This window comes from Labrus bergylta, chromosome 18, assembly GCF_963930695.1.
Source record: "Labrus bergylta chromosome 18, fLabBer1.1, whole genome shotgun sequence".
Classification (NCBI taxonomy): Eukaryota; Metazoa; Chordata; class Actinopteri; order Labriformes; family Labridae; genus Labrus; species Labrus bergylta.
In genome coordinates this window covers 24,999,908-25,014,476 of record NC_089212.1, presented here as the reverse complement: position 1 = coordinate 25,014,476, position 14,569 = coordinate 24,999,908, and the positions used below count along the sequence as shown (strand labels likewise).

General features: G+C 42.7%; 1 protein-coding gene across 1 annotated transcript in view; it reads left to right on the top strand.

Moving 5' to 3' along the window:
* Positions 1–14,569, top strand: part of gfra4a (GDNF family receptor alpha 4a) — a 167,316-nt gene that overhangs the window by 126,278 nt on the left and 26,469 nt on the right. Inside the window, exons 3-5 of the mRNA XM_020643364.3 lie at positions 3,395–3,475; positions 10,106–10,445; positions 12,746–12,855. Of these exons, the coding sequence (XP_020499020.1) occupies positions 3,395–3,475; positions 10,106–10,445; positions 12,746–12,855 (531 nt within the window). The remainder of the gene's footprint in view (positions 1–3,394; positions 3,476–10,105; positions 10,446–12,745; positions 12,856–14,569) is intronic.

Here is a 14,569-nt window from a genome sequence, read left to right as displayed (position 1 = left end):
TTCACATGCTTTACATCCTCGACACTGAGCTCTGTTTTTGTGAAACATTCAGATTCCAATTTCAGCATTTCTCATGTTCTGTTGAACTCCAAAAACACCTAAAAAAAAAAGAGAGAACAAGCTTGAGAAAATGGAAAATGTTCCGTGTAAGTCAAGTGCAGATGTAAAAGAGATGACAAAGCGATAATGAACTGATAAAAACAAACACTGAAGCTCAAATGTCTGATTTCATGCTTCAGCTGTAATCGTTTCCACTTTGGAGTGAGCGTGCATTGAACCTTCATGAACACAAAGCAGCTAGACTCAACTGTTTTAACACCTAAATAAAAATGTCTGGATAGCACACCGCAGCAGACACTACTTTAAGGGATTTTTTTAACCAAGACTTGTCAACCACAGAACTTTTATGTTCCTCCAGCCTGAGAAGACTGATTTGGTGATTTGAAGCCAAATAAACATTTACATGTGAAGGTTAAAACCAGGGATTTAACCAAGCAGCACCCTGTGGTGTTAAAAAATGAAGAAAAAGTAGATGTGAAAAAAGTCTGCAGTTCCTCAAGTGTCCACTTGAGGCTGCCTGCGAAAGCAAATAATTCTCCATTAGGTCCCACGTTAAAAAGCCAATTTTTACACCAGAATTAAACATGTTTACAGCCTGGTTCAAAGGACACGTTTGGTATTAGTAGCTCAGTTCGTAATTGGTATCCAAATATATGGATTTCATTTCTTGTTTCTCATCTGTTTAAAGGTTTTTCTGATCACTTGCTGAATTGGGGGCGTGGCCTGGTTGACTGACAGGTGGGCGTGTTGTAGCTAGTTTGCCAGGAGGCTAAAGACTTTGCCTCATCTCCAACTCTTTGTCCAATACTCAACTGACCAAAAGTGAGGTCGAGTTAGCAGGTGTTACATACAACGGCCATTCAGAAACCAATGGGTGACATCACAGAGACTACATCGATGTTGTCTACAGTCTATAATTTAATAATTATAATAATTTTATTTATATAGAACCTTTAAAAACACAGGTTTACAAAGTGCTTCGACAAACAGCAAAAACAAGAACAAAGCAAACCAAACCAAACACAGAAGAACAGAAACAACAGCAAGAACATAACAAATGCAAAATACTGAAAAATAATTAAATACAATTCAACAGAAAAGAACCCAAAGTGCACGATACCCAACAGACATATATAACCCGACCATCACAAGAACCATCATAAGAACTCAGGAAACACAAGAAAACGGTTTAAACTGTTGGAACATTTTGAGTAAAAAGTGTTTCAAACAACATCTATATAAAATATTTGGATCTAGTCACCAGGACAACAACAATTTTGTGTAAACTGTTATTGAACTCGATTTCTTTGTAAAATTAGGGTTTTTCCCATCAGTGACTTGATACCTTTTTGGATAGATCGGTTAAAATCCAGTAAGAAGAAGCGTCATTTACCCCTCTGGTGTAATCATTCAGATGTCTTCATACTACTGACTCTCCGAGGACTACTTCTTATTTACAGTCTGTGGTGTCATTTCATCTACAGTATATCCAAACATGTCATTATGACCAGTTTCATGCTCTTAAAACACAGCTTTGTCTTAAACCTTCGATGCCTTCATAGGCGATGTTTGTCAACTGGCAAACTAAGCAACTGCTTGGGGCCCCAGGCCAGTAGGGGGCCCCTGAGAGCTGATACACTTCAAAATGTATGTGTCATTATCCGTTCTTTCCCCTCAATTTGTCATATCATATTCATTTGATTGTGAGCTTGTCACAGGCTACATTTAACTTTCTGTCAAGTGTTTCACCTCCTTGATCAGTTTGTCTTATTTGGGTGGATGAAATTCTCTAATTATTATCATATGTTAAGAAATAAATAATTTTTGAATTAATACACAGACTTCAAATAGTTCCAGCTGTCATGGTACTGGATTTTATTTTTTTTAAATGTAGGTTGGACTCTCTTGGTTTTTACATTTATTGGAAAATACAAAATATCTATTAAGTTTGATTTTAACGACAATAGGAAGGACAGCACTCAGTCTTACCCTGCTAAGAGTTGAATGAAACAAAGCAACGTTTGACAATGAAATGGTTTGGTATAAACCACAACTTCATTCTCTACGTTAGTAATTTCCTAACATTAATCAAGCTGCATTTGAATCAATCATGCATGCTGTAGTTTGGGCTCAGTGCACAGCGTCTATACAGCTCCTTCAGGAAACCTCACGCTGCTTTGAGAACATGCACAGAGAAACACAGATTGCTGTTTGGTTTGATTTTATAACTGAAAAAAGGAAGCTAATTGTTTTTTTTTAACCTCATGTGACTTTCTTCTGTTGCTGTGGTGTGATTGTACTTTCTCCCCTCTTTGTTTCTAGTTAAGGCTTGATAACCAAGTGGGAAATTTCCCTGGGGCTTCAGACCTCCCAAAATCCCTCATTGTTGCCCAAGTGTCACTGATGGAGTGTGTCAAATGGTTTTCTACACTAGATTTATCCATTTCAGTCGGATCTAAGAACAGTTTTCACAGGCGCATCAGGGTGGAGGCCTGTCATTGTTGACTGTCATGACTTTTTTCAACACCGGAGGTTTTCCACTTGTTCAGTACATCAAAATCAGAGTCAGGGGGAAATTTGGTTGATGCAGTCTTTCTTGTACACGGTTTAGCAGAATTAATTATATAATATATATAGAAAAAGTATTTTAAAAAAGTGCAGAGTATTGGCTAAACAAGATTATATATGCAATGCTCAGAGTTTTAAAGAAACAAGTTATGAACAAGAAGGCTCAGGTGATTGATGAAATAAACCAATATCAGAATCAGAATCAGAATCAGAATCTGGGTTTATTGCCGAGTACATTTACACAAACAAGGAATTTGACTTGGTGTATTGGTGCTAAACAATTAACAAGGAAATAAAGCAGAATTAGCAACAACTTAAATAATACAGAATAAGAAGATATTACAATATAAAAAATAGAATTTAAAAATATAAAATATAAAAAATTAAAATAAAAAATAAAACACAAAATGTACAAAAGGTGCAATGTAGGAGCTGTGCAGTGGACTATGAGAAAAATATGTACTGAAGCGCAGCATTGATCAGAAGAGATGTTTCACATACAGAGTATTACACAAAAGGCTCAATGAAAACCATTTTATCCAGTGAAGTTTTAGTATTAGAGCAAATTGAGGACTGGTTACAGTCTGCTTTGCACGGCTCAAAATAAATCACAAACAATGGAGAAGTTGAACAAGTCCAGGGCCAGACGGAGGGTTTGTGTCTTACAATGAAAAAGACGATTTCTCCCTGCAAGAAAAAGAGCAACGTTTATTTTGTGTCGTCATGACAATGAGACTAATCCTTCTCTCTCTCTACTTTTTGGCAGGACTCAGCCTGGTGGAGAGCTATCCCTACGAACCAGAAGAGAGGGGCTCTGACTACGTTCGTCTGGCCTCCATCGCTGCGGGTGAGTGGGCGAGCTGCCACCGCGACTCGTGTTTCTCCGCTTCTGCGTTCACTTTCTCCAACAGAGCGAGGGAGGGGAGAGAATTATTTACATAATCAAACACATTTCTTTTTTTTTTTCCTTTCACACAAACTAAACGGGTCCCAAAGAAGAGCAAATGGAGATGTCATTGTGAGTTATTTTGACGGTGGTGGTTATATGCAGGTGTGTTTGCAAGCGTTTGATGTGTAACAAACCCACACTTTGCTTCTGTCTTGCCTAAGAGCCTGTGGGCAAGCCGCAGGGCTGGTATGTGCTGCTGTTAGCCCCGGAGGCACAGATTAATTACCTATTTACTCTAATGCAGCTGGAAGCCACAAAACCAAGGAGGGAGAGAGGCAAAGATTTGGAAGAACAGAAAAGAAACAGAGGAAAGAGGCATTGCAAGGGGTGAGAAGGAGCAGAAAGAAAATGGAAGACAGACAGCTCTGGTTTGTTTACTCAAACAGCACAGATTTTTTTTTCTCTCGTTGAAGGTTTGGGAAAGGGAGAGAGGCTGCACACAAATGAGCAGTAACTTTTTTTTATTTCTTTCACTGGAGAGGACAGAAAGTCAAGTGTTTTGTTTTCTGCGACTGCAATTATGCTCTGGATAAGTGATGCTGAGATGGAGGGACTGTGAAACTTAAATAATGACTTAAATGAAGTGATTAGTATGGAAGGTATTCATGCATTTCATACAGCATAATGATGAATGTCCTAAACACGCTCACCGAAAAAAGTTTAGAGAGTGGATAATGACAGCTTAACGGGACGATACTGCTTCATTTAGACATTTAAATGCGACACAGAGCAGCTGAGAAAGTTGGGCCCAGACAAAGAGACTTTACTCAGATGTGCGGTTAGACAACATAATCATCCATCCATCCATCCATCCATTATCTATACCGTTGTTTCCCATGCGGGGTCACGGGGGGCTGGAGCCGATCCCAGACATCAAGGAAACATGCTATGTTGAAGTGCTGGCTTCTCTGACAACAATGCAGCAGCCAGTATGTCCTCCTTCTAACTTTAGATTCTGCTCCTGAATGCTCTGGATTTGTTTGGACCAGAGAAGGTAGGCGCTTTTAAGGCGACCCCCCCCCCACACACACACACACACACGGCCGTTTTGGACGCCCCTCGGTTTGCCAGATATGAGAGCAGTTATCAGGTCAACAGGTGTTGCAGTGATGGAAGCGGGCAAGAGAAGTGGTTCAGATAGAAGTGATTGTACCCGACCTAAAAAGCCTCTGCATGTTTCTAATAAGCTCCACGAGCAGAAACGTGCTCAAACTAGGATCAATATTGGAGATGCTTTTGAAAAATGGAGAGAGGTTAGAACACAGAAAGGTTTACAGACCCATGCAGAGCTGGATAAACACTGAAGCTTCAGTGTTGAAGGGCTTGCGTGTCTCGGGCTTTCCATGTCCTATTGTTTACGGTGAGAAGGCAGACTCAGAGGGCAGAACAAACACCTAGCTGTGGGAGAGTCACCCACCTGGGGGAGGGGCTACTGCCCTTTGTGATGTCATGAAGGGAAAATCTCCAAACGGCATGTTTAAGCACACATTTGGAGTGGAGCAGGCAACAGACGGAGAGGATGGACTTTTCTCATCATTGGGGGGTTTGTAGACGGACTAGGGACACATATTAGTGTTAAAACAACATGGTGAAATGTCTGTTTTAGGTACCCGTTTAAAGCTGTTTAGCTCAGTTTGTTTTAGGGAGCCGTCAGGTGTTGTGTAAGTCTGTATGAGCTGCAGCTGCTCAGGAGGAAACGAGTCGGAGCTCACTGTGACTGACTTTATAAAACGAGATAAACTGTGATGTTTATTTCATTTGTCAAGGGATCAGGTGTCCCTGTGATATCAAAGTTGCAGGAGGTAGTTTTGTACGTTGGCAAGTCTAAATGGCAAAGAGACACTATTGTCAAATAGATAATTGTACGATTTGAAGTGTAGAGCACGAGAAAGTGACATTGTTTTTATACCAAAGGGACAAGAGAGGTAATGGTGAAGACTTGTATGAGAGGAGTTCAGGAGACAGTTTGCACGATAGCTTTAGAGGTGAAGTCAGGTTATGTTCAGGATGTACAATCATAATCATCCTGAGAGGTTTTATTTAAGAGACGAGGGGACAGGCCAAACTCTGAACAATGAAACAGAGAGAACAAATGATTCCAACATGTACTCTGATATCTAAGGTTTAACAATCATTTGTATTGATTGTAATGGTTTTGAACTCACTAAAGTCAGAAGTTTGCAGGGTCAATTGTTGAACCCTAAACACCAAACGTGTTTCCTCCACACTGTTCATGTTCATGCTCACACTGTATCTTGCATCTAAATTGCTTAAATTTTTGTGGACTTGCACAGCCTGGTGCATGATCCCAAACAGATGCAGGAGAGTCCGGGCAGTCGTCATGAGCACACTCACGCTAGCTAAAATCAAGTTTATATCTCCAGCCTGATGGGCAAATGAGGTACATTCATCTTAAATATCTCAAATCGATTGAAGGCAACCAGTCCCCAGAGTCTGACCACTGGAGAGCTTTCCCAGAACATATCTGAAAAAAGACAGACCACACACAGGGTCAGCAACCTCACTGAGTAAAGCTTTTTTCAAGTGTCAAGTAGAATCTGGAGAAAGTTATCAAGTATTTGCTGGAGATCAGGGTTTCTGGGAGTCAAGAAGAAGCTGGGTCGAGGTCAGGTGTCAGGCGTCTGTACGCACAGGTCAACTTAAACCGATGAAGTTTGGACACTAAACCTTTTTTGTGCTTCTTGTGTTATGTTGAATTTTATGAAGTGGGTGTGGTTTAATGGGACTTTGTAATGGGACTCTGTTAGCCTTTAGAGCCGGTCTTAATTGCAAATAAAAGACAAAGGAAGAACGCGGGAGATTGAATTCTGAAACCAAGGTCCCCTGGTTCATTATTTAGCTTAGACTGGGATAGGAACAAAGGACCCATGTGGTCATAGGGATTGGAGGATTTATCCCTTCAGACTTCTTTTCCAGCATTGTTCCCTTGTCCTCATTATCATATTGACATAACCAATGTGATGCTATAGAACAATGACAGAAGTTGCAGAAATAAATCCAAACTGCATAGATTGGGGTCATGCATTACAGGTGTAGGTGTAATGATATGCGTATATGTTTAATGCATCCAAAATCAATAGAAAAAACTCAAGTATTCAGATTTAATGGATGTCCTCTTCAGCAGCTTGATCATATGTTTTTGTGACCTCATACATAAGCCACTTGTTAAAATGCCAGCGCTCGATTTAGGCTGCTTTGAATTACGGCGGCACCAGACCTGCACTGTACAGCCTCCTCGTAAATTTCCCTCCAGCAACTCCGCTGGAGGTCAAAGTTGACATCCATGCCATGCATCTCAAAAAAGCGGACTGCCAAAACAAAGAAAGGACGTGATTAATGGATGTTTTTCAGCGCCTTCTATCATCTCTCCCTCAAACAGGGTAATGACCCCTTTACAAAAACCTGAGCTGGAGCCACAGCTCGTCTTAATCTTAAGAGTATTTAAACAGAGTAAGTCAACTTTAACTAATTAATCAGTTAATGAAAGTGAAATCAGTGGTATTAAGAAAGTGCCTCTCCATGTCCTGCACCGAGAAAGTCACTTTTACTGCATTATCAGCTCTAGAAGTGGTAAAAATAGTTGTTCCTGTTTTCTACTTCATGCATCTTGACTGAAGCAAATACCAACAGTTTTCTTTGCTTTGGGTCTTTAGAGCATCTTTGGAGATTTAAGCTACTGTGAGATGGACTATGAAAGTAAGAAAAAGTCCAAAAGAGGGATATGCATTGCTTATTGTATTGGGAGCGTGCCATGTTCCCACTGCCCAATGTTCCCACATTTCTAAGATTTGTTTCCAAAATTAGGCCCTATGTTTCCACATTTCCTTTTTCATAAATTTGTATCAGATTTTATCCCACGTTCTCCCAATTTGGTACCCAATTACCCCCAACCTATTATCCAGTAGCAATGGACTACAGATGGAATGTAGCTTTTAGCTAAATCTGGTGCGTCCATCTCTTTGTTTTTTTGCAAACATTTAATGTAAGTGCACATTTTCCTTTTAAATAAACAAACTAAACTAAGTAGCGCAGAGGCCTCGCATTAACTAGCTTCTTTCCAGATCAGTCGAATGAAGTGCAGCAACTGGGCGCAAACCGTAGTTTGCAGTGCATCAATACCTCTGGAAAGCCGGGTTGGCATAGAGAGCGGGTGCTCCTGGAATGCTTGAGTCACTTTCCAGAAAAATCTTAGGAATGTGGGAACATAGGGCTGACCCCCTCGTTATTCAGCTAGCTTTCCTCTGTCATTCTTGTGCAGCTAGCGTGCTAGCTTTAGATTGTGGAAGGTTCTACTCATGCACAATGATGGTCGGCTAAAAGTGTCACAGGTGTGGGAAAACAAGGAGGTGGACCCAAGTGCAGAATAAACTAATAAAACTATTTATCTAAACAAAAAGGCAAAAACTGAAACTTTCTATCAAAATGTCCAAACTGAGAAAATCCAAAAGTTGACAAGCACTGAGAAACACTGACACTCCAACATACAACAAACAACAAACAACAAACAACAAACAACACTGGCAACTTACAACATACAATGAACTGACACAGAAGGGACGAAACACAGAGACTAAATAGACACAGGGGTAATCAGACACAGGTGAAGACAATCAGGGCAATCACACTGGGAAACACACAGAGGCAGTAATACAAGAAACACAGACAACTACAAACTAAATCATGAAACACTAAAGACACACAGGACTCAAGAATGAAACAAAACACACTAGAACATAAAGAACCACTAGAATATGAAGTTACAAAATAACACATGAAACACTAACCTAGAAAACACACAAGGGAAACAACACCATCAGGGAAGAATGAGAACTAAAAACAACAAGAAAACCTAAACTCTGAAAATAAGAAACCAAATCATGACACAAAGTGTAGATTGAAAAATAACTCAGAACCCGTTAGCTATCGTTTCTTTCTATTCCTACAATAAATGGCCTCCCCTATCTCGAATGCAACACTGGCTGAGCTGTGAGGAAACTGGAATGTGTGACTGTGAGGGTAAACGTTCAGACACTGAAATCTCTAATTCACTGTTGTGATGTTAACGGAGCCAAAACAACAGAGTGTGTGTCGCTTGTCCAAAATACTACCAGGCTCGCTCTGTCGATCTAAAATTTAGATACATGGTGATAAATATTACAGAACCAAGCCTTCGACTAGGAAAAACAAGCAGGAGAAGGAGTGTGTAATGGGCCTCCAGTGGCCTCACTGCTCAGATGTACTGGGCAGCGTGAGGTGAAAATGTATGTGAGGCGTGAATGTGAAGTGGGATGTTCCTGGATAAGAGCGCTGCATGCTCAGCAAGTCTCCCCTCTGAATAAATAATGTCTGAAAGCAACACAATGACAACTTTAGAAACGTATGTGCATATTTCCCTCGCATGTGGCCACTGGATGCAATTTATCATCCCACCCCTGCTGTTCCTTCAGCTCCCCCTCCTCCCCCCCACCGCCCCCTCGGTTTCTTAGCAGCTAAGTTGGGAATAACCTACGCCTAGTGATGAGTTGTTAGCTTGCTCTCTACGGCCATTCATATTGCATGTGACAGCTCGGTGAGAGTCGGACTCACCAGGAGACTCGCATACAGGCAGTTTACAAACTAATGAGCAGCGCTATCTGCCCGAGGAGCTGAGCGTCATCACGCCTGTATTGACTTGGGGGGTCACTTGGGGGCAAAAAAACACACACACACACACACACACACACACACACACACACACACACACACACACACAATGATGAATAGAGAAATAAAAATGTGGCCAAAACAAAAGATGGTTTTGAAAAAGGGGGGGCAGCAGCAGAGGTGGCTCATTACCGCTGAAGTCAGAGGGAGCATGGACACTGAGGGGAGGCAGAGACGGACAAAGTTCAGGGAAGAGGGGATGCTGAACGGAGGGGGAGGAGGAGACAGATGGAGTGGGAGGGGGCGGGGTCAATGGCAGCAGCCCTGAGAGTGTCAGGGAGGAAGATGGCGAGGGCAGGAAGGAGTCAGGTGAGTGAGGGATGGACCCCAGATGTAGGGAAGGTGGTGTTTGAAAGATGGATGGATGGATGAAGAGGAAGGAGCAGTAATTACAGGCCCTGTTGTACGGTTTGGAGAGATGGAGGAGCCGCTTTCTCAGCGCTGCCACTCTGCATTAACCCGGCAGAATGAAATATTCAGCCATTAGGGCCTCTGGTGAAACACATCCAGTGCCTAAACTCATGCAACATTTAAACACCATTCATGTTCTATTCATTGCAAGGGAGCCTATTACTTGTAATCATCCTTTTGGTTTAGTTTGTACTCTAACACACACACTCTTTACTTCTTTTTTATCTGTAAATGCAACACTGCGTCTGCGAGTCGAGGTGAGTAGAGGCGAGTCAATACCGACTCCAATTAGGCCCCGAAATCATTGGTAAACATTGCCTGGGATTTGATTTTTCTCCAAACACACAGAGTGGATGAAATGCTTTTCTTTCTATTCTTTTTTTTTTCTTTTAGAATCAGAGGTGACGACAGTGAACCGCTGCCTGGACGCCGCCAAGGCGTGCAACATCGACGAGACGTGTCAGAAGCTGCGCACGGAGTACGTCTCGTCCTGCATCCAGCCCTCGGTCCGCTCGGGGCCGTGCAACCGGCCGAAGTGTAACAAGGCGCTGAGGAAGTTCTTCGACCGGGTGCCACCAGACTACACCCACGAGCTGCTGTTCTGCCCCTGCACCGACACGGCCTGCTCAGAGCGCCGCCGGCAGACCATCGTGCCCTCCTGCTCCTACGAGGACAAGGAGAAGCCCAACTGTCTGGCTCAGCTGCGGATCTGCAAAGCCGACTACGTGTGCAGGTAAGGATCAGGAAGGTTGTCTGCTCTTGAGGTTTTTGCATCGTTAGACTCATTGAAATGAACTTTTGTTTGCCGCTGTTTCACACTTGACAGATGTTCTACAACTATAAAAGCTTCACTGATTCAGTTGGTGGCAGTGGCTCCAGACGTCAGATAAGGGCGCACTTCATCCACATGTACGGAGACAGTCTAAAGCGGTTATGCATTAAAGGGACGCTCTTGTAGTTCTTTCACACTGATATTTGAAGTTGGAGCTGCATGTCTGAATGCAAACAGCTGCATTTTTCACTCAGACTTTACCTGCAGTTTCTCCTTCCAGACCCCTAGTATTTCTTTCCACAGCAAGTCCGAGTGAAGTGAGAACACAGCAGGATATTATCAGGAGAATTCACTTCAAGTGGGTGGGAGGGGGGGAGTGACCTTTATGACCTATGACCAGTGCATAGACTAGTCAGAACAGGACCGCTACGATCTCCGGGCAAGTGATTAAACGTCTGCATCGTATAGCAGGAGCAGTTGATGTTTTCAGGAGTGCATGTGTGAAAACAGCTGAAATGTTGTTCTTCCTTGCTTTATCTGTTGCGAAAGCACGGTGAAACTCATCTCACATTACTGGAGTCTGTACTCACAATATATTGGTAAAAGTCTTTTGCTACGGACTTCAGTCTTGGTGAGATTTGCAGCAAAACAGCAACATAAATTTACTGAACCTGAAAGCATCAAACAGCATAAACTCTAACTTGGATTTCAGTTGAATAAAAGTTTTGAAGACACACAATCCATTCAGAGAAGTTTCTTTCATTTGATTGTAGCGCTGTTTGTGTTGTGTATTAATTGCTTTATTAATGTGCTGGCCTGGCAACGCAGACCATTCCCCCCAGGACGATAAATGGCATCGTGTTTCATGAGCAGATAGGCCCGGCTGGGATGATGTGTTCATTTAAATTCAATTAGTCAGCGGTGTTTAATTAATTCAATTGTTATACTCATTAACCGTGTTTAATTAGTTCAATTAAAATCTGCATTTGTTTTCTGAAGGGAGTGAGCGAGGGCAACAAGCCGCCCCTGTGAAATGGACATTTTTTTAGAGCGGGTGCGTTATCACTGGGGATTCACACCACGACCCCCCCGCTCCCAAAGTGCATGTGTAAATGTTTATTAACATGCATACCGAGGCGTCGTCGCCATCAGTGAGTAGTTTGCAGAACGCTGACCCCGTGTAACAAGAGGAGTTGTTTTGAGTTTCCTACATTCATTCTGCGTCAAATCTCTCATGATAATATAAAAATTTCATCCAGACTTTGATGGATTGTAAATGTCCAATCAACAAAACTAACAACGTCTGATGAAGTCATTAGAATTCAGAGGCTTGCGTCTCTGTCCATCACCGCAGAGACTTGAAAACACCGAGTTCTCATACCGATCCTGTCAGCCGCCGCCTCTCCCTCTTGACAGCAAACGGTCGCTCGCGTTTAATCAAGTTCCTCTTCAAACGTCAGAATGACAAAGAGCTTCATCTGTCACGGATATCGATCAGGCATTATTTTCCGTTGCCCGCCCGCCCCCCGATGGATGGAGTATCTCAAGGCCCCCCTCCTGCGCCGACCTGCCAATCCCAGCCTCAGTCAGCTGGCATTAACCGGCTTGCCTGCAGAGGAAGCCTCCTCTCCGCGGCATCCTGGGAGGTTTTTTTTTCCGTACATCATTATAATGACATGACAAACGAGGGGGGGAGAGCAGGGGGGGGGAGTCGCGCTGCTGCCCCCCCCCCCACCCCACCCCCAAGGGGATCCCGTATTACAAATGCCAGTCAACAGGGGGGCCGATGATGATGCGATATGATGGACGCGATAGCCTTGCCCGCTGATGATGATGATGATGATGATGATGATGATGATGATGGGGTTAGCTGGCAGGAAAGGTGAAGGAGGCGAAAGCAGGAGCAGCAGTGGGAGGACGCATTTATAAGGAAGATCCATATTTGTCTAATCTCCTGGCTGGCTCGCCTGCCAGACTGAAACCCACGGTATTTAAAGAGCGGAGCCAAGGCCTCTCTGTGCCCCTCATTGACTCTGTACTGGCAGCCGTCCATAAGCCAACTTTCTTGGGAAAGTGAGGAAAGAAAGAGAGGGATGAATGTCACTTAGGGTGACCGGGGGGGGGGGGGTGATGTAGGAGTGCAGGTAGGCAGATGAGCGCTCTGGGTTTTGCACATCTTCTCTGCCGGCCACCCCTCAGTGTCACCATGTGTGCAAGCGGGGCCAAGTAAAGTGATGGATGGCATGTTATTGCTCCCACAGGTCTCGCTGGGCGCAGTTCCAGTATGATTGCCAGCCGTCGGAGGACAGCGCCAGCGGCTGCAAGCAGGAGAACTACGGGGCATGTCTACTGGCATACACCGGCCTCATAGGTAAGGACTCAATCTTTTTTTTAGACATCTTCACTGGTCCAAAAAAGATGGGCTTAATTTCAAATGGACCTGGGGAATTTGTTGAACCTGTCCCGTTTTTTTTTTAAAGTTTATACTTAACCTGTTTTTAACCTGAGATGTCACAGACGTCAGACGTTACATCACAGACGTCACCACGTTACAGCCGTGCTTGGATTCCTTTAATCGTCCCCTGTTGCACGTTTGATCAATTATAAAATTCTTACTTTTACAAATACAGCACTTCATAATCATGCTCCCAAATGCGTCTTTTTCTCCCTGACTCGTCATCCACTTAAGTCAAACACACTGAACCGGCTCTCTGGGCCTTGCAGACGCCATGAGACCCGTGTTGATTGAGTTGATTGATTGATTGGAATAGAATAGAATAGAACTTTATTTGTCCAAAAAGTGGAAAATTGTCTTTGAAAAAACATTATGACAAACAAGACAACAGTCAAGCACAGCAGGAAACCCGGAGAGCGCCTGGAGTCCTCGACTACATCACAGTCAGCATGGTTTGTGAATTTAAAATATTAATTTAGTATAATAATAAGCCAAAGTTTTAAGACATTTAAGACACAGTTAGAGTTGAGGGAGTTTAGCCTCATCCTAACAGCCTGCTGGCTCCTTCATACACAAGTTCAAAACATACATGTTGGTGTACATGTTGTGAATGATCTGTTCATTTATTAATTTATTTAATTGAAGGTCGTTGGTTTTGTACGCTTTTTAATGCACGTCTTTTATGCAGTGTTGCTCTGATTTTATTGTTTGCATGTAAAGCGTTTTGTGAGCTATGTCTGTGATTAAATACATTCAAATTTCAAGTTTTACCTACTTAGCAGGAGAGAGAGACAGACCGTGGTAAGAAGTGTGTCTGGTCCAAAAATAGACCCTTCAAAGAAGTAATCAAAGAAGAGTCAGCTCTGCAGCTTGAATCACTTCTCACTTCAGATTCTGTTCCGACCTGTCTTTTTGTATTTAATTACATTTCAGATGTCTATTTTTTTTCTCATTCAAGTTTTATTATGTACTCTGTTGTTGTGAAAAGTCTGTGCTTTGATTGGTTTGTCTTAACAGAGTCAATCAGTAGCAGTCTCATCAGCACTGACTAACTTTGTCACAGAATGCACGAAGGATACTCAAGACAGAAATGGAGTTCCTGTTTCTTCATTCTCTCTTTTCTATGACTTCTCATTCACCTTCACTGTTGCTTTAATGTTTGTACTTTCAGTTTCGACACCTGACATCAATCAACCAAGTTAGGGTTAAAAAGTGAGGTTCAATTCCCTCTTGGTTTGACGTTCTTAGCTCTGTGTTCACACTGACGGGATGGCGCTTCCTTTAGCTTTATATGTTTCACTCAAAACTGAAACTTGTTTCATACTTGTTGTTATTGTCATGTGAATCCCTCCCTGCCTTACCCACTCAGAGACGAGTAGTAGCCGAGAGTACGACTGAAGAAGAACCAACCACTGAAAAAAGACTCTATGCTGTAAAGGGACAAACAGAGAACAACCGATTTGCTATCATATTCATTTGACATTGATCACAGAATCTTGTTTTCAGGTGTTTATCAGGACTTGTCTGCTGCTGTCTCTTCCTCACAGAACCCTCAGGCTGAGGGATGAAGGGGTGTGTCTGAAGGGAAGCACTGTTTTGGTCTAAAATCTGCTCTAAAAGTCGGATAGTA